The sequence below is a fragment of the Platalea leucorodia genome (assembly GCF_965183815.1).
Source record: "Platalea leucorodia genome assembly, chromosome: 3".
Lineage (NCBI taxonomy): Eukaryota > Metazoa > Chordata > Aves > Pelecaniformes > Threskiornithidae > Platalea > Platalea leucorodia.
This window is the reverse complement of record NC_138825.1, coordinates 21216027-21235441: the sequence shown is the minus strand read 5'-3', so window position 1 is coordinate 21235441 and position 19415 is coordinate 21216027. Positions and strand designations below refer to the sequence as shown.

Below are 19415 nucleotides of genomic sequence, written 5' to 3'. Positions count from 1 at the left end.
TGAAGGACGCCAGGCGGCTTGTATACCTTCATTATTCCTTACAATCTATATGCTTTCTCTGTTTCTGGTGTTCTTGGTCTCTTTATTTATGAAGCAGTGATGAGTTTGAAGTTATTTATAAACATTAACTCATTAAATTCCCAAGTGTCATATTAGATACCAACTCTGTGACTCATATTCCTGACAATATATTTATCATGGTTGGAAGAGAAGGTAAATTTACATGCACGAGTAGCACACAGAGGCATGCCATGAACTAATCTTATATTTTAAAATGGTATTTGACATTAGGTAACTCTGAAGTTATTAACAAATATGTATGTCAACTGAAGTTGGCTCATTATCAAAAATCAGTGGAATTTATAAACACTGCCTGACTACCACTCTGACAAAATGAAAGATAACCCATAACAAAAAATCCCTTCATTTTTGAGGATTGGAAATGGAAGCTGAAGTGTTTTAAAGCTTGTTATTACTGTACTTAAATGAGTGCAAGTTAAGGAAAATTACAGTTATCTTCAAGTACTCCCTGACAGGGAAAGCATACACCGTGTGTTAAGGTTTCTCAAAAGAAAGTAACAAAGTCATCAGTTCACCAGACAAAATTATTTCATTGATCACCTTATGTGTAATCTCGGCCTCATAAAAACCTCAGTGTTTTAGATCGCACATCTGGTCCGAGTGGCTTTGCAGATTGTCATCACTGCACAGTAAACAATGCAAATATTCAAGTAACAAGCTCAGCAGCAAAATAAACAAAAAAAATAGGACTTATACTCAAAATGTAAGGCATCTAAATCCTTTCTAAAATACAGAAAAAGCTTTGAACCAAAATAATACACTTTTGTTGGCAATGATCTAATTTAATTCTTCAATTCCCAATTTCCTCAAGATTCTTGAACACCAGTTATAAAAGCGAAGGAAAACATCAGATCAGTTGAAGAGCTCCCTTTAATATGCCATTCTTCACCGGTCACTCCTTTGGCAAAACATTTCTGAGAAAATGTTTCTATTTGTGCCTAGGAAAACCCTGAAGCTACAAGCCACATAATTTAACTTTGAAATTAGTACTGCTTTGAGCAGAGGGTTGGACTAGATGACCTCCACAGGGTGCCTTTTTCAACTTTAATTTTTATGTAAGCAGATTTCTTTTTTTTTTCCTCAGGCTTATTTTAAAATTTTTAAAATATTTTTAAAAAAATTTTAAAATATTTTAAAATTTTTTTAAATAGTTTAATTTTTATTTTTAAAATTTTTAAAATATTTTAAAAAATATTTTCCCAAACTTCTTTAACATGGGGGGTGGTCAAACACTACTGAATCCAGGTACACTTAAGGGGAGGGATAAGAGACCAGCACTTACAAGCATTATCAAGCCACAGCTTAAACAAAACCCCCACCCCACAGACACACATTTCACGAGCAATAGACTTAGCAAAGCCTGCCTTTCTACTGATCCATCACAAATCCCGTGCTCCTTCCTACACAGTAACATTTATTCCCTTCTCATGCATTCCCCGTTGTCTTACTGCTCCCCACAGAATTCAGTTCTGCCCACACTGCCTTTACCCTTTACTGAGACTGGAAATGTCACTTGTAGATATGTTAGAAGTAATATATATCTAAACCTTTTTCTCCCAACTATTTACTACTCTCTACATTATGGTAGTAAGACTATTGTTATTACAATCTGAAAGCTGAAAGACAATTACTACAGAAGAGAAGTTCTAGCTTACAGTTAATTGAACTGTATTATAACCGTACAGTTACAGTAGTAAAGAGACCGGAGAAGCATTTGTGAAATGTTTTAACAAAATTACATGTTGTTCTTAGGCTTAATGACACAACAGCAATAGTCTTTCCACAGACAATCTGGCTAGCAACATGAGTAAACACTCATTCCAATTCTCTGTCCTTTTTTAGGGGAAAAACAAATCAAAACCAGGACCAAACTTCAAAGGGGACATTAGATGAAAACAAGTAGAGCACACTGGTCAAATGAGAAAGTGAAGCCATAAGAATGCCACCTGATAATATGTCCTTTACACACAAAAATTTTCCAGGGAGACTTGCACAGCTCTTAACGTGGGGCAGCACTTTTTTCTGAAGAGACGTCTACCTACAATGCTTCTCTGAAAAGTACTTCAGCATTATAAATTTCAATTAATACAGCCTTCTAAAAGAACAGACGGGAAATAAAAATATTAAAAGCCATTACTGTAGAACAGGAAAAAAATATCAAAAGAAAAGAGCTTTTTAAAAGTCTGTCAAAAGAAGTGACATAAAAGACCTTTATCATGACAGCAGACTTGCACGTAAACACATCAAACAGACAGATTTGTAATGAGCTTCTTGCTATTTGTTTTTAAAGAAGGAAACTTTCAGATAAAGCGATCCCTGCTCAGATTTAAGAGCATACTGCAGAAAAGAGATGGACAAGTATGACCAATTTTGATGTCAAAACTTGTGTTCAACACGTATAGCTGGTTTATCGAATCTGTAATATGAATTATTCCCAAATTAGCGATCTGGTTCTGCTCACTTTTGCATAAACAAATGAAATGCAAAATATCAAAATAGAAAAAACTTCCAACACCAATTAGACCCAACATGTTAAAATATTTTTCCAGTTACCACTGAAAGCTATTAAGTGCATTTACACCATCAATCTGGACCACTTCCTATTTATTCAAGGACCCTGTTCCCTGCATCTGTACTGCATGTGACCTAAATCGCTCCCAGCATCCCTTCTGGAAGGGAACAGCTAATCTCCTGGGAGTATTTTGATGGTAAAATAATCCAGGATTGCACCACAGGCCGTATGCTTGAGACATCCCAAGGTCTTGCTGTTTTCACTTAACCCAGTCTGACAGCACTATCCTAGAAGACTTTGCCATTTCATATACCCATATCCCAGCACCAACCCATGTTGCCACACAACAAAAGCAGGAACATGGCAACTAGAAAGTTTGTTCCCAGAACTTGGGCACATGATCGATACGTAGGAATTATTAAAAGGAACTGAAAAAACCACGCATGCTAAAACGCTACAGGTCTGAAAAATATCCCACAGGGCATGGGACAGGGTACAGTGGCTTCTCGTTGAAGGGAACAGCTTTAGCTTGGAGGAGTGCCGACTGGTCAGGGGAACAGGGGCAGCACAGATATAACCACTATTGCTACAGCTGAAAATTAAACTGCTAAAGGTTCCATAAATTTATACGCTGAAAGCAGAAAATGAAGGTTTCTTTGCTAAAGACCTAATATAGTATAAAGGAAAACAAGCTTTCCAATACAATATTTTGATCTAGCGCATCCACACTCAGGAAGAAAAATTGTCATTCTCCATGATGATTTAATTCTCTACTTCTAAAGGTTAAAACGTCCTTCCTTGCTTGCTGCTTTCTTCTTTATAAGTGTGTGTCAAAAACTGAAGACACAACAGTCTCTGGAAAATTAATTAGTCTGGTTGAAAATGACAGACAGCAGTGAAATCTTCCAAAGCTTCCCATGTGATCTTCAGCTCTTTCGTGACATGCCAATAAAAATTGCATTGTTTGAACGGGTGGAGATCACGAACAAGGGATCTAGCTACAAAGTTTTTGCACAGGAAAGCTGCACTACTGAAAACTGCAAACATACAAATGCTGCCCTAATGCAAGAGAGTAATTACAAGTCCTTGATATTTAATTTCTCATCATTAGTGAGGAGTTACTATATTCTTTAATTGAACAGCTGTTCACTTATAATACTGTACCTTCTCTGGATTTCCAATTCCTCTTGTGATGGACCATTTTGTACTTGAGAGGGAAGCTGTGAATTCTGTCGAGGCAATGTAGGACCTAAAAGCAAAGACAGACCAGAAATTAATGATTTGAACTTTTACTCTGCAAAAAAGCACAAACTCAAGGAAAAAGGCCAGCCATCACATGACATTATAGGAACTGTTTACTTCTGCTTTTTAAGCCAAACAAGCTCAACAATGTAATACAGCAAATAAAAATTGCAACAAATGCTACCTTACATATTTGCAGAATGGATTTATTTCACATGGATGAAAAGGTTTCACGGAATTGCAAAATAAAGTTTGTATATGATGGAACTTGACAAAAGCTTTGAAAAGCACTCCAAGTCTGAGATTTTCTTAAAACAATGAACAAATACTCTTGTGAGAACCAAAAAGGCTCAAAAAAATTAAAACACTCACCTAAATAGAACACTGGAAATGGGGGGGGGGGGGGGGGGGGGGAAGAATAGGAGAAAAAAAAAAACATCAGAAGCTTATCACCATATCAAGAGAAGGAAGATAAAGTATGTTTCTACAGGTCACACCAAAATTTACTCAGATTTTAGCTCGTCAACTTTGATCAAAGACCTTCCTTTGTGGATAGGTAAGTATTGTGTCTAAAGGAACAAACTGTGCATTCTGCTAAGCATAAGAAATGCAAAAGAGAAGGACATGCAAATTCGTCTTCGACTTTTACTAATGGGCAATTCTGAGTCATACGTCTTTCAGTTATTATATATGCTCAATCTGTCTTCTAAAAACAAAGAGGCTTTTCCACATTCCTCACAAATGTATTTAAAGCACAAAAGTTATTTAAAAAGAATTAACAGAAGTGAAGGATGAAGAAGTGTAGAATGGAATACCGTAGATCATGAATGCATTGTTACTGTAAAATTGGGCAGTAAACCAGGAAATTATTTAGACCATAGCTACACTTAAGATTATGGAATTTATAAGCAAGCAGAATTAACAACAATAAAAACGTATCCAGTTCTGACAAGGTCCCGAAGCAAAACAGTAATTTCTTGCTGATATTCCACCAAACTAGTTAGAGTGATGGAGTTGTAATAAGATCTCCCCCATCTCAAATATCAAAATGTAAAAGTTGTTTGCCATCTGAACTTATGAAGGTCATCCAAAAACATGAAGAGACCATGTGTGATATATTGAGACATCAAGGACAGGCGATCTGCCTCAGACTCAGCAAACGAGTGCCCTGTTTAAAGGCTATACAAAAAGGTTCATTTACTCAAAACAGCACTGTGGTCACGAATCCCGAGAATTATACTAGTGCATACTAGCTACTGTACCCTACAGTTAAAAAGTAATGCAAGAACTTACTTCTAGAAGATAAAAGCAGGAAGCGTACTACAGGGCTTGTGTCTTCCTGATTTATTCTTTTCAGCAAGCGTTAGGTCCTCATACCTAAGTACATGATGTTGCCCTGGATGTACTATTTTTGCCTGGAGTATCTCCAAGAGATACCCAGAGATATAAATCTATATTATTTTTAATGCAAAAGATTTAACTGCAATGATAATTAATTATTAAGTTATCAGTAAGTAGAAACATCTGTCATATTGCTCATCTGGAAAACTTTTCTGCTTTAGAACTTCCGAAGTTGCACCTCCTCCCCATCATCTCCCCTGCGTGACAGGTGGTAGGTAGACTTTTATGCCCGTTAAGCCATGATCGCAGCTCCCAAGAAGCCAGGGAAGCAGCCGAGCTGTTTGCCGCCTGCACCATGCTGCAGCCTTTCATGGACTTTTAGAAGCAGTCACAATCCGGCAGCAGCTGTGCTGCTGCTTAAGGGTGCTATATACCACTACCGCTGGCCACGTCCAATATACTCCCTTCCCTCAGATCTGCTGTTTCTCAGCATGAAACACATTGACCTTAAAAATTAAAAACAAAGAACAAAGAGAAAAAGAAGTGGTCATACTACGGCCATTTACCAACTGGAACTATTTTGTACTGAAAATACAGCAGAAATGAAAACTTCAAACTTCCATCCCTTTAATCTTTAAGAGTATTTAACAGGTTTTTTGAACAAGGTATTATCATGCTGCAGTAGTTGAGTTTGGACTGCCACCCTACAACCTTTCTGCCAGTGTCCCCCCAACTCCTTCTTTTGCTAGCACCACTGGAAACCAACCGCCCAGCTTCGCTTGCGCTGGCTATTCAAAACAGCCTAGCTATCAGAAAACGTGTTCTCAGTCGCAAACTTTGTTCTAGAGCACAATCTGTCAGAAAATCACATTCTCTGTGAATTCTGCTGAACGCAACCATCAGCAAGCCAAGCTAGCGTAACCTGGCCAGCCTACTCCAGTACATTATATGTTTCTTTCATAGCTATACATGCAAGAGAGCCGAAAACAACCACCTGCTAACAATTAACATGGTTGTTATAGTATTTCTTATACATTTTTGCCATAGGGAAACGCAACCTGAGTATACCAAAGGCTTGCAAGAAAGAAAAGTTCAGCTACCAAGTCATTTGGCCTGTTCTCTGACTCTTAATAACCACCATGCTAATGGACACTGGCAAGTTAAAGGTACACACCAGGTGGAAAAGTGTGTTTTATCCCGTAAAATTAAGTTATGACAGCAAGCCAAGACCACCACTTCATTGCTAAAATACAACTGTCTGGATAGTGGGACAGATGGAATAATAAATAAATAAGCAGGAGCTAGCTAATAAAAAGCTCTCTCAGAGGCTTTTGAACACTTCAAGATACTTCAGAAACGTCAGCCCCCCAGAGAAATATTCACAGATACTGCCTGGAAAAAAAAACTCTGATCCTTCTACAGGATCACTTTATCTTCACAGACTGGTACAAGCCAAGTAAGAGACAAGGCTGAATGGACTATTCATTCTGAGTTTTAAGGAAAACCTAATGTCTTTCTTTTTCTAAAGAAAGCACAGATGGTGCACTCTGCAGTGCACCCTGAGAGACAGAGGATATAATTTCATACTAATTTGTTCAACAGTCATTCCAGTTTAAATGCTTTCTGTTTTTCAGCTGCTTCTCACCTTTGGTTCACTCTTCCTCTCTGACTGTGCAGGCAACTATGTAGTGAGAGGTGGACTGGAAAGCCAATGCATTAAAAATCCCAGGGGAAAAAGCCTGCAAGAACAGTTTTCACCAGCTAGATCAGGGCCGGTTCTGGTTCTTCACACAGCTGCGCAGACAACTATGCTGGCATAGCTCAGAGAACGACGTCAGACTGCCGGGGTCTGCTTGAGCCAAATTAAGCATCCCCAACATCACCTTTTTAAACCACAACCAGAGTTGTAGTTTGTCAAACTCCTTAACTTCATTTTCACCTCCAATTGACTTCTTACCTCTGTATCTCCATTCAAGAGCAGAATTAATTCCAGTTGCACAACCCTATGGAAGTATAATTAGCAAGCTGGAGATGGAAACACATGGTTTCTCCTTCCTCGATGCCTTTTGGTTCATCAGTTCCTTCAGTCTTTGCAATTACATTGTCTGCTTTGGAGTTTCACCCCACTTCTTTTAATGCCACCTGCCTTACGCTAGCAGCGTTGACATAGCACCTGCCTGACACTGAAGACACCACATCTCTATGAAGTAATAGCCCTAAATAACCCCAAGTATCTACTGTTCAATATTGGAACAATACATGTACTACGGATTATACAATGAGCTACAATGTGTATTTTCCTTTGGCTGGACAGGCTTGCTCAGGAGCTGATAACGTAAGGATAGGTGAAGTGTTTTTTGGGGGAGCGCTGGCACGTGACGTGAAATCTTCTGCAGAACCCCACATGCCCTAGGGTTCAAGAAAGCTAAAATACACACACACAAAAACCCCCACTCCTGCAATCACTGTACTGTTCAGAGTACAGCATTAAAAGACAAATTTTTTTTTTTTTTTTTTTAATCTAGTCCTTTCAGAAAAAGTTGGTCAACTATTACACATGAGAATTTTAGTTTGAGGTGAAGATCTCAATTTTTCCCCCAGAGAAACAGTTTACATAAACAACTCAGTAATTAAGAATTCCCACTCTTTCATTTCTCAGTATGTTAGTGCCAAAACTAAGCAACATTCCAATTATACAGTCTGATATTCAAATCAAAGTATGACTGACTTGTCAAAGGAAGAATGGATTGAAAGCAGACAGCAAGTTAATTTATATAGGCATATGCTATAAAGATGAGTGTACTGACTAATTATAATGTTTAGAAAAGATTTTCATTAAGGACAGTTTGAGTACACCTACTAAGCAAAGAACACACCCCAGGCAGGAGTTCAGATCCACAGCAAAAAGATGTATTTCTGTTGTAGAATATAAGAACTTCAAAAAAAACCCCAAAACACACCATGTTTTACTAAATGCTTAAAGGTTTTCTGAATGAATGGAAAGCAGGCTTTTTCAGAGACTTATACTAGGAAGTAATAAGAAAAGTTATTATGGTGAAGTAACATCTTCCACTTGTCTCTGGCTCCTTCTTCTCCCACTCAGAGCCTGTCTTGCTCTAGGACATTACAGAACAAAGTCTGGGGAGACTTGCTAACTAGCCTTCAGCAGGAGCAAACCAGCACCACTCCTCTAGACCTGGGCTTGTATTACGGATTTATACACAAGAATATGAGGGTCAAAAACCAGGGCATTAACAAGTGACAAAGCTGTTCTCTAGTACTTCTATTCACTGAATCACCTTCCAGCTAAGACTTATCTTTCCTTCAAATACCCACCTCCTCATACACAGGTACCACTTTGTAAGTACCTTCAGCTGAGTTAATTTAGTCATTGCTTTGATTTATTTTAGCAGAGTGGTAACTATGTTGCATTTTCTATATTGAAAGTAAATGCTTTCCATTTCACTTCACAAGCACTTTTACTTGATCAAGGTAATAAAAGGGGCCAAGAATAAAAAAAAAAAAACATTCATTAAAATATATTTGAATATAAGGAGAGATAAGTCTCCTATCAATGCCAGCAGAGCCCTGGAAACAGAGTGCTGATAACCGGGTGCTAGGCTTAGCTCAGCACCAGCTTGCTCAGTAACCTCAAGCAGGTTTGTGGTTTCCCTCCACCACCCTTTGGGGCGGGGGAGACAGAGGCGAAGCTTCGACAGTAGGGTACTACAGTTGCTTAATGAAACTACAATATCACAACCATAAAAAAGCAAGCATTGAAAGTTAAATATATCAATACCACCTACTGCAGGATATTTATTACTTTTTTTTTTCCCCCAGTTCTGTCAAAATTCGTTTAAATAGCAATGTTATAGATGGTGACTGTCACTTTTTGCATATAATACTCAAAAAATCAGCCTTTCTAACAAAGCTGTATTTCCACAATTATGCTCATGATTTTTGACAATACCCTGTTCCCAAAAGGCAGCAGATTTAATACAGCTACAACTTCTACTGGTAATATTTTTAAAACAAGATGAACCCTCATATTAACATTCCCCGATGTTTATTAAAACAAAACTATTTTGTTTTAATAAACATCGGGGAATGTTAATATATGTAATAATGTTAAACAAAATTAATGTACTTCTATGCATGTTTGCCATCTAGTTAAGACCAACTACCAAATTTTAATTAAATTCTTTGTGTTGCCCACTCAAACTTTAATGCTTTCACCTGATACAACACTAATCCTGAAGAATCACACAAATCAGAAATACCACACAGGCAACCCTTAAAAGGGAGTATAACCGAAAACTTAGCAACTTTCCCTTCACTTCCAAATACCACAACTAACACTGATGATGCTTTCAATAATCTTATGTGCAATTAAAATGGAATAGAAGTATTTTGTCCAATGAACAGTTAAGGCTTCCTTTAGGTCAACATTTTGGCAGACAAATCAAGATTAGTTAATCAGGATTAGCTATTATAGAATCTAATAACTATAAAAAAATTCTTTAATCAATCCCACATTTAAAAGGAAAAGAAAAAACTTACTAGCAAAAATATAGATATTATCCAACTTCTGACAACACCGGTAATAATACCACATCATGTTACTCCCATTCTGACAGGGAGCGCTGACAGCCTGCTCCAGAGGCTTGCCAAGAGTACAGGTATAGCATAATTACTTCATTGCAGTAGAATCACTCTTCTCTCAAAACAAGTTTTAGTATGACGTGAACCACAACAGCACGAGGAGAAGCATTTGAAATCCCCCCAGCCCCGCATACACATTTCTCATTTCAGTCTCCTATAGTCTCTACACATATTCCAATTAGGCAACCCTAGTTTTTGTTTCAGTTTGCATTTCCCAAAGATACTAAATTATTCAATCTATGATATGGGTAAGTGCATTCCCCTATCAGCAAGGATTTAATGAACTATCTTCGCTGCAAAAGAAAGGACCGCACATCGGTATACAGCTGTGAAAAAAGCACGCATCATTTCCCCGTAAAGGTTTCACTATGTAATAACCGGACAACTTAACTTCTAGGGTTACTAATCATTTCAAAGAAATTTAACCTCATTTTTTTTTCCCCCAAGATAAGACTAACAAAATAAAAAGACCCTGGAAATAAACAAACAACAAAAAAAACCCACACCAAAACAAAAAACCACACCCCAACCAACAACAAAGTTTCTTTTTCCTCCTTCCCATTCTCCTACAAATTGTCATCTACAGCAATATTAGAACAGCTTCACCGAAGCCATTCCCGTCCTTGCCTTTATATCCAGAATATCCCAACATTTTTTCAAGAACCAATATATAACTCTCAAAGATTAGTACAAAAACCATCACGAACCTTATGTATATATGTAATTCTATTAGAAAGAATTAGAATAGGGTTATATACAGCTGTATGACACCCTTCAGTTCTTATTTTGCCGCTTTCACCTTCTGCAACGACCAACTCAAAGTAACTCCTCAAATGCAAGTTATGCATATATAAATCTCTTAATTAGTTTCTTATTCTCTTAGCAAGGCTTTTCCTGGGGCTGAAGAGAGATGTCACTTAAGAGAGAATTTTCTCAGCCATCTAATTTCCCTTCACTGAGGTTTCTCTCTCATTCCAGAGTCACTTGGATCGCAACACTGAGCCCTACTTAATGAAGATATGAAAATTTTCTTTGTAATGCAATGCAAAACCTTCGCAGAAAGCAGTCATCTTTACTTTAGACAATTAAGACCAATTACTGAATATCTGAACACACTGCACACAGCCCTAAAGCCAGAAATGCTCTTCAAATGACCTCTTAAACTGATGCCACATACTTGTCATTTGATGATGATGTAACTTTTGACCACCTCAGACAATTATTTAATGAGTAAGTCTCTCAAAATTTTCCCAAATGAGTGCCATAAACAAATCTTGGTTCGTTTTACTACATCTCCTGAACAGTATGGGGTGGGAATTTGTAGCATTAGTAGTCTACCTTAAAATTCCAGGAGAAAGTGCAGTTCTGTGTTGTTGCCTTTCCCTTCTGGATATGCAGGTTCCCTACAATCTGCTCGACTAGCCAGCAGGATAAGAGGGTCTGTTTGAATAGCTACTAGCTAATACAGTCATTCAAACCATAACAGAGTGAAAACACTTTGATTTTTACATTCATTTAAATGTAAATGTTCCAGCATTAAGAGAAATTAGGACGATCACATGATCAGCACTGCAAATCAGGGAGAGGAAAAATAAAAAAAAAAAAAGACACAGAGTATTTCAGACAATTTCACTGACAAGGCAGCCATCAGTCCAGAGTCCTTTGAGACAAGCCTATCCCGTTTTTTAGAAGAAAATTGCCAGTTGCAGTAAAGCCTTTACTCCAACTTCAAACACCTTCATTCCGCATTCTGAACTCACTAGAATGACAAAAAGCCCGTCACTGCGTGCTCAGTGGTACAGGCACCCAGTGCCTTCATCTCTGCGCCTGTAGATCCACTAGAGGGAGATCCTAAATTAAACAACCTCAAATTATACCAGCAATACAACAGGTGAAGATGCCAACTGCAAGCAAGATCAATGACATTTTTCAAATACATGCAAGAGAAGGAGACTGTGTGATTTTTTTCCTTCATAGAGAGTGAGAAAGAGCCGTAAGTAACAGCTGACTTGCAAACCAAAAGGCTGTCCACAAAATAACCTTTAGTATTCCTCAGAAGTCATTTAGATTTGTGTGAACCCTTGCATAAAGTTTAAATTTCATCTTCACCTTTAAGAATTTCTGTACAGTATGCTCAGCTAACATTAAAACTGCTTTCCTTTTATGAACAAAATACAACTTAAAATAACCAAGCCAATAAAAGAGATTGCCAAAATGAGAAAACACAGCAGAAAATAGGGATACTGAAAGAATCAAACTTTAATTGTAAGCAATTCTAGAGTACAAGGGAAGTTATCCATATAGGATTTCTTTATTTTACTTCAGGTGGAGATTCTGTATGCTGGTTTAGATATACTAGGAAACACAGCAATTTACATAAATTATTAGAGACAAGTTGTCCTCATCAGGTGCAGATTTTCAAAGCAGTATCATCAGAATACCAACTAAGACTGCATATGTTAGAAATTTTTAAATGTCTACCAGATAAATTGGAAAGAAACAAAAATAATGTATCGATCTTCACATATTAGCACAAATTCCATCCATAATATATGGCTCCGAACACCTTTTCAAAAAAGGCTCATTTGTTTATAAAAAGAAGGGAGCAGTTGCAATCCATTTCCTCAAATGAAGAGCTAATATTAAAGCCTCAGAGTCAGTGACCTGTCTAAGTAAGTATTCAGCTATGTCAGAGATGCTGGGGGGGGGGGGGCGGAATTAACACCAAGGATTCATTTCTAGCTGCACTTTTAGGAAATTACATCAACTATAAAGAAAAGAAATGCATTAAATTTTGAGCAAGGAGTCCAATTAGTTTGTTTCTAAACTGCAAGCTACTTAGTATCCTATTTCCATTATTGAAGCAGGCATGTTCATAAAGAACCTTGATCTTTTTTACTTCTTACATTGATACAGGTCAGAAAAATTAAGTAATACGTAGATCACACACTGACAAACCTCTTAGCTGATAAAAAAAAAAAAAAACAACTTAGGAACACTTGTTGACAGTATTCTAACACAGATGTATTATGAACATTTATCTCTAAACATTGTCTGGAAACAGTAACAGGCTTACAAAGCGATTCTATATGCATAATTACGGATTTTTTTTTTTTTACAAGCAGCAGTGCAAAACTACTCATCTTCAGACATCTGCTGAAGCGACGCTGATAACGTGAAGCTTTGTTTTTATTTCATCGTGATGGAAGCTAGTGCACCTATATGTCTGTGAAATAGGTAAGTGACAGCTAATCTTAAACAGCCAGAGTCCTTCTTGGCTGACAGAAGTTATAGAAGAACAGTTATGTCCTCCTGTGCCAATGGTGTCCACCATTAGTTTGTGACGCAGCTAATTAATGCATTTTGACTTTTACCTACTACTACGAAGTCAAATCACAGGAAAGAGAAACAAAGCGACTATCTTACAATTCAGAAAACTTAAAGGTTACAACCAGTCACTATCATTACGCAACTTAATTCATGTCCTTGTCAGACCTACATCTCAAAGCCGTTCAGAACAAACTAGGTATACTACAGCACTGTAGCCAGCAATCGGGACGTGATATTACAGTCATACTCAACTCTCATTTCAGGAACCACACAAAAATCCACCTGAAAACAAAACAACCCCCCAATCATCAGGGATTAACTGGTATTAAATTGAATGAAGCAGACAAACTCAAACTGAAGGGCCACCTCAGAGCTCAATGAAGAGACTACTGGCAGAATGATTTGGAAGAATTCACGATTTGGGATGAGCAGAGGACTGAATTCTAAGCACAGTGATTTTTAGACTCATCGCAAAGCTCAGCTCCCCTCCTCCTCCCCCCATCATTTAAGAAATTACTGACGTGATGCAACAAAAATAAGAGTTATTTTCATTGAGTTGTTTGCTCCTGTGGAATTACATCAATTCGAGGCTATTGTTTGAATGACATTTTGTGTTATTAAAGTCACATTCAAGGAACCCCCTAAAAATGATTTTAGTTTTATCCAAGTCTAAATAATGAGTCTTTAAGAACTGAAGTGGCATCTTAGTTCAATAAAATTTCTACTACTGAAGAACATAACATAGTTGTTAGCCCACATGTACTTTGCATAAAACAGCAAGAGAACTGGTCATTAGACAAATTACAATAATCTGTGAAATGAAAAAACAGACATGCTGACCAATTTAAAATTGAGCCTTGTCATGCCTGCCTGTCATTTCAGCCTCTCTAGTAGCTCAGTTTTAGCATTAGGAGGAGTTAAATTAAATAATGGAAAATATATACGTGTATATACACATACACATTTGTTTGAAACATGTTGCATCAAACTCTTCAAGTACAGGTAACAGGAAACAACACAAAACCCTCGAACTTGTGACGATTACCATAAATTGGGCCTTTTCAGACTTTATGTCCAACAAGAAGAAACCAACACTTCATGTGTTCCCAAATGTTGGTTGGGAGATAGATGATAAATAGTCAGAATGCAGGAAATCTTTACAATCAAGTAACCCTTAGGGAAAGGAGAACTGAGGGATTTAGGGGAGAAAATATCCAACTGAGAGGTAGGAGAATGGGATACGCAACTGGCTTATTTTAGCTGGCAAAAAGAAGCCTGATATCTCTAGCTAGCCTTTATATTTTGGCCTCATATCCTGCAAAACAGCATAAGCACTGCAGAATCTATCATCCTTCTTGGTCTCAATAGCTTAGTTTCAAAAGGTAAGTCCTGAAACAACTATCAGAATGAAAAGCACCTTGATAAAGTCACCCTTTTTTGCTGTAGTTGAGACAGCGCTAGTAAGGTTATCTACAGCCTCTCTTCTATAAAAGAGAAAAAACTGACACAGAAGTATTATCTCTTGTTACATGGGCAATCTTTAAAGTTTAATGAGGACAAAAGAATTCTATTTGGTTACAGAAACACAAAAGTCTCTTGAAGTCTTTTAAAATAAAAACTCCTTCTGCGTGTGTCCCAGTGTCATACTGATCAATTTGCTGGAGAGCTTATCTAGAATATATTACAGACACCCTTGAAGACTAAAAGCCACCAAGTTTTCCACCAATGTTTTAAACTCTCTATGTCATCCTGTTCTCCAAACAAATTAAATGATACACCTATTGTCTAAATTATATGTGCTCATCTGAACGTTACCCCTGGATCCAAGGTCTCCAAGCTAGAAAACTCTGTGTAGTAAGAACTGCCAAAGAGGATGACCTGAATTCCAAAGTTTGGAGGGAAAAAACCCTAACATTTTCATAATAAACCAGTACTTAATGAGAAGGAAAAATACCAGTACGCATTAAGAACATTGCATGTCTCTAGAAATCCCGAAAAGTACCCTGATTAAGAGCTACACATTTGTTAGTCAGGTGTTTTGGTTTTGTTTCCTAAAAAAATAAAAGCAAAGTCAGCAAGTTTCTATACGTAATAGATAACACAAAAACAGGTTTACTTCTTAGGAACTGCATTTACACAGATGGCAGTCAAGTTGAGAATAACTACTAAGCGGCAGCAATTAGGCAGACAAAACACCCAAATAATTAAAATGGCTAGAGGCTGAATCATGATTAGAAACAAGACTTACTGACTTTTATGCATAAACATTTGAAATTTTTTCTATCTCTGTATTTGAACAATCTTTAAAAAAAAAAGTTAAGGGACTCTTACCAGCTTCCTGTGAATTTAATACTTCTAAGGCATGCATCATGGCACTTGCGAAGACATTGGCATCTTCTTTGCTGCCAAAATTCAGACCATACACCTGCCTAGCATCACGCCACTGGTGGAAGGTCTGTGTAGCCTGATTGTACTTCAGCCCTTTTGGAATGGCACAATTTATTACCACCTATAATAATAATTAAAAAAAAAAAAAAAAAAGGACTTATGTTTAAAATTGCCATTTCATCACAAGTTTCAGCTTCATGTAAATTTTATTCCCTAACTGTGTGGGTTAATTCTAGTCCCACAATCCACAAGATCACAATGTTGAAGCACATAGCCATTTCAATTTTAATTCCAATGCCGCATGAAATCAGTGAGGAGAGTACACAAGGGAACTAATGAGATATTTTGTATCAACTTCTGTAGCTTAAGCATTCTCAATTCAAATGATGCAGTGATGTTTCGTAATAGCAATGTCGTGTTATCAACAGTTCTGACTTTCAGTAGCAGAATACTTGATGTGAATATGCATTTGGATTTCAGAAACTCATTTTTCTGTTAACTTCACAGAGTACTTGTTAGAATTATGGTTTTTTAACCAAGTTACCACCTTCTCACTGTGGCTGCTGCACCCCTTAGGTTGCCGTGCTTCTGGCAGCAGTTTACGTGGACGACTTCTATGCATCACAAGGTATCGTTTTGCATGGTCGTCACGGCTCACACAAAAGGTGATAAACTCTAGCTAGTAGGGCAACTATTTATTACAACCTACATTCCACTAAGAGGATCCCATTGCACTTGGATAACTATATCCTCTCACCTTTTTCCACAAATAATGGGAGAAAAACCCCAGGTTTGTTCTCAGATGAATGCACAGAAATAATTTATTCTTGGACTAAGTGTTTAATGACAAATCACACAGGAGATTATCAGTCTATGCTTCAGTTGTGTGATAAATGACCAAGAACAGACCAAAAAAATTCTGTGAAATGCTGGGAGAGAGGGAAACAGATATAGAAGCTTTCCTCAAACAAAAGTATTAGATCTTTAACCCCAACCCAAATATCACAAGGCAGAGCATATTTCAAGGCAGAGTGCTAAGTCTGCCATTTAATCAAGATCTAATAACTTCTTCATCAAGGAAATTAAGATGCAACCCTTGTTGCTCCCTTCTCAACTTCTCAAAGTGGTAGATTATCAGCATTACCAAACGTCAGAAGGGTTTTTTTGAATTAACTGATCTGAGGAAATGAGAAGTCATGCATTCAACTTTTCGTAATATAGGGAGAGCTACAAGAGAACTGTTGGTACCCACACAGACTGCAGCTAAAAGCAGAGAGCAGGGAAGAAGAAAAGTTCCTAGGTTAACGCTTTGCCTTAAAGAGAATCAGATGACTTCTGTGTACACCACCAGCCTTTATATCTGTCTGTAGGAAGGAATGGTAAAGAGTGCACAAGGACTGTCACCTTGGACGTATGTAAAGTGCTTAGTTTATGGGGAAAAAGCCATAATACAATTTTGCTATTTCAGTTCAAAATAAAAGTAAATTTATTATTTACAGTTCCCATAATTTTACTGAAGGCTTAATGTTAAAAACAATCACAAAAATAGCTTAAGATTCCTATTCCATATTTTCAGAGATTTGCTTACCTGATGATCCTGAATCTTCCTGCCCACTACTCTGAATGTGTTGTTGCCTGTGTGATGATATATATGAACTCTGCTGAATCCAGTTGATCCACCAGCTGGTACCCATTTCTTATTGGCATCATCGTAGACCATTACAGCAGCTCGTGCTTGGCAGATACTCTGTTCACTGTTAAAATACAAGTATTTTAGAGTAGAACATAAAATTAATTATGGCAAATAACCATCTTTTCGGTTGACTTTTTTTTTTTTTTTTTTTTTTTTAAACTCAGAATGTTAAAGTAATATTCCTTGCAACTTGCTGAAATATCCACCTTTCTAATTACAAAACCACTAGCACTTTGACTTTTGCTTAAAGGTGTTCATTCTGAAAAGTTGTGGTCAAGACAAACAGGCCTAATGAAAGAGACCAAGAAGAGATTTACTTTTCCTTTTTTTGCACTTTTCCCCCTGCCCCTTTCTCCTCACCACCAACCTTGAAGTTTAATTAAATGCCATAACCATATACAAAGTTTTCTGCAATGACTGGAGAACAAAGAATCTGGAGTTGCACTAGCTTCATACAGTTTACATTTTCCAGTGGCAATTATTTCTACAAGAAACAAGGACTGGAAGGCCCTTGCTCCCTTTAACATATACAGAAGAAAACACACACACACACACGACAAAGTTCAGCACAAAAAAATTCACCTGCTCATAAATGAAATGCTTTTTGATTTTGACATATTTTACAACAGTTGACACCTAGATGTAACATTTTCTTCCTGAGAAAAGGTTCTATTGATTACTGAAAAGCACATTTTCATCAGTAGCTAATCCTGATTATGGCAGTCATCTGGAAGCTACGGTACAGCCTGAAGTTAAAAGGAAGCATAACATCAATGTCATCATATTAGAAACACAAGAAAGCAGAACATACCATAAACACGCTATTTATTAGGAGAGGAGTGGGTGATACTACGCAAGTTGTCTTTGTGGGAAATGTCCAGATGCAGACAGGAAATAAAAATAGAAAGGAATGATTTCTTATCAGTAAGTCAAATTCTCTGAACATACCACTCCAGCACATCCAACATTATAGAAAGCACATGATGCCTGGCTTGCAAGGAATGTGGCCTGTCGTTTGGAAACAGGAGAAGGCTGAAGAGACATGCATTCTTCATAAATTACAAAAGGAAAGTAATGAAATATTTCTTCATATTTTATGAAGAAGGGAGAAGATGACTCCCCTCCCAGTCTTTCGTGGGTTTTTTTGTGGGTTTTTATTGTTTACTTGGTTAGGGGGTGTGGGGGGGTGTTTTGGGGTTTTTTTGGTTTTGTTTTGTTTTGTTTTTTCCTCTCCTTTTTTTTTTTTTTCTTTTTAAAGAGCACGCTGAATTTCCCAATATCTTATTTCCATCTCCCAGCACAAGAAGATTCAGGAATGTATCCAGCTGTTTTGTTAACTTTCAATACTGACGTTTTGAGAAAACTTAGCATCAATTTCTATTACACTTTCCACGTCACACCAACAATTAGAAAAGTTCTCAACACTGGGATGCTTTTCATGGCTAGGGGAGAAAAGAGAATACTAAGATCATGCCTCCTATGCATGTGAGAGATTCAAGATCAGATGAGAAAATATATTCTTATTTTTAAAAATGCACATGTTCTCATCTCTTCACCTATTCAACAACTAGATCAGAATGGGATAACAACCTCTAATTAGATGACCCTTTTTCTAGCCAAAAATTAGTTCAATACAGGGATAGTAAAATTATAATATGTATACAGTGCTTCTTTTCTAAGCATAGTTTACAGTTTAGACCGAAAGGACCACATCTGATCCAAGAATAAAGATTAGATGAAAAGAAAACAAAATAAGTTACAAGTTTCAGGTGTTTCACAGTCCCATTAAAAACATGCCACGGGTAAATAAGAAGGTTCCCTCATGTGAAAGGAGGACAATACAAGAACCTACTGGATTTCTTTATTTTTAGAGTATTTTGGCACATGACTATCCTCCAGTTCAAACCTAGAAACATTCTGTACTGTTCACAAAGTACAGGTCAAACAGTAGTGGTTTTCTACAATGCATAACAGTATCACAGAAAACGTTGAAAATTTCTGAACCCAAACCAGATTTTTGCTACATTTGAATTTGGATCAATCACAGGCTTGATAAACCATAGGTGACAGGCCCTAGATACCGATTTGGAAGTAGAGCCACGTGGTTTGCCGAGTTCTTGCCAAAAAATAACTTCATCTCAATCATGTGTCAGACAGATAAAAAAA

At 37.2% G+C, this 19415-nt stretch overlaps 1 protein-coding gene across 1 annotated transcript in view; it reads right to left on the bottom strand.

Annotated features, from left to right (window-relative positions):
- The window catches only part of ENAH (ENAH actin regulator), a 97068-nt gene that overhangs the window by 33023 nt on the left and 44630 nt on the right, over positions 1-19415 (bottom strand). Inside the window, 3 exon segments of the mRNA XM_082306253.1 lie at positions 3758-3842; positions 15500-15677; positions 17145-17310. Coding sequence (XP_082162379.1) covers positions 3758-3842; positions 15500-15677; positions 17145-17310 — 429 coding nt within the window.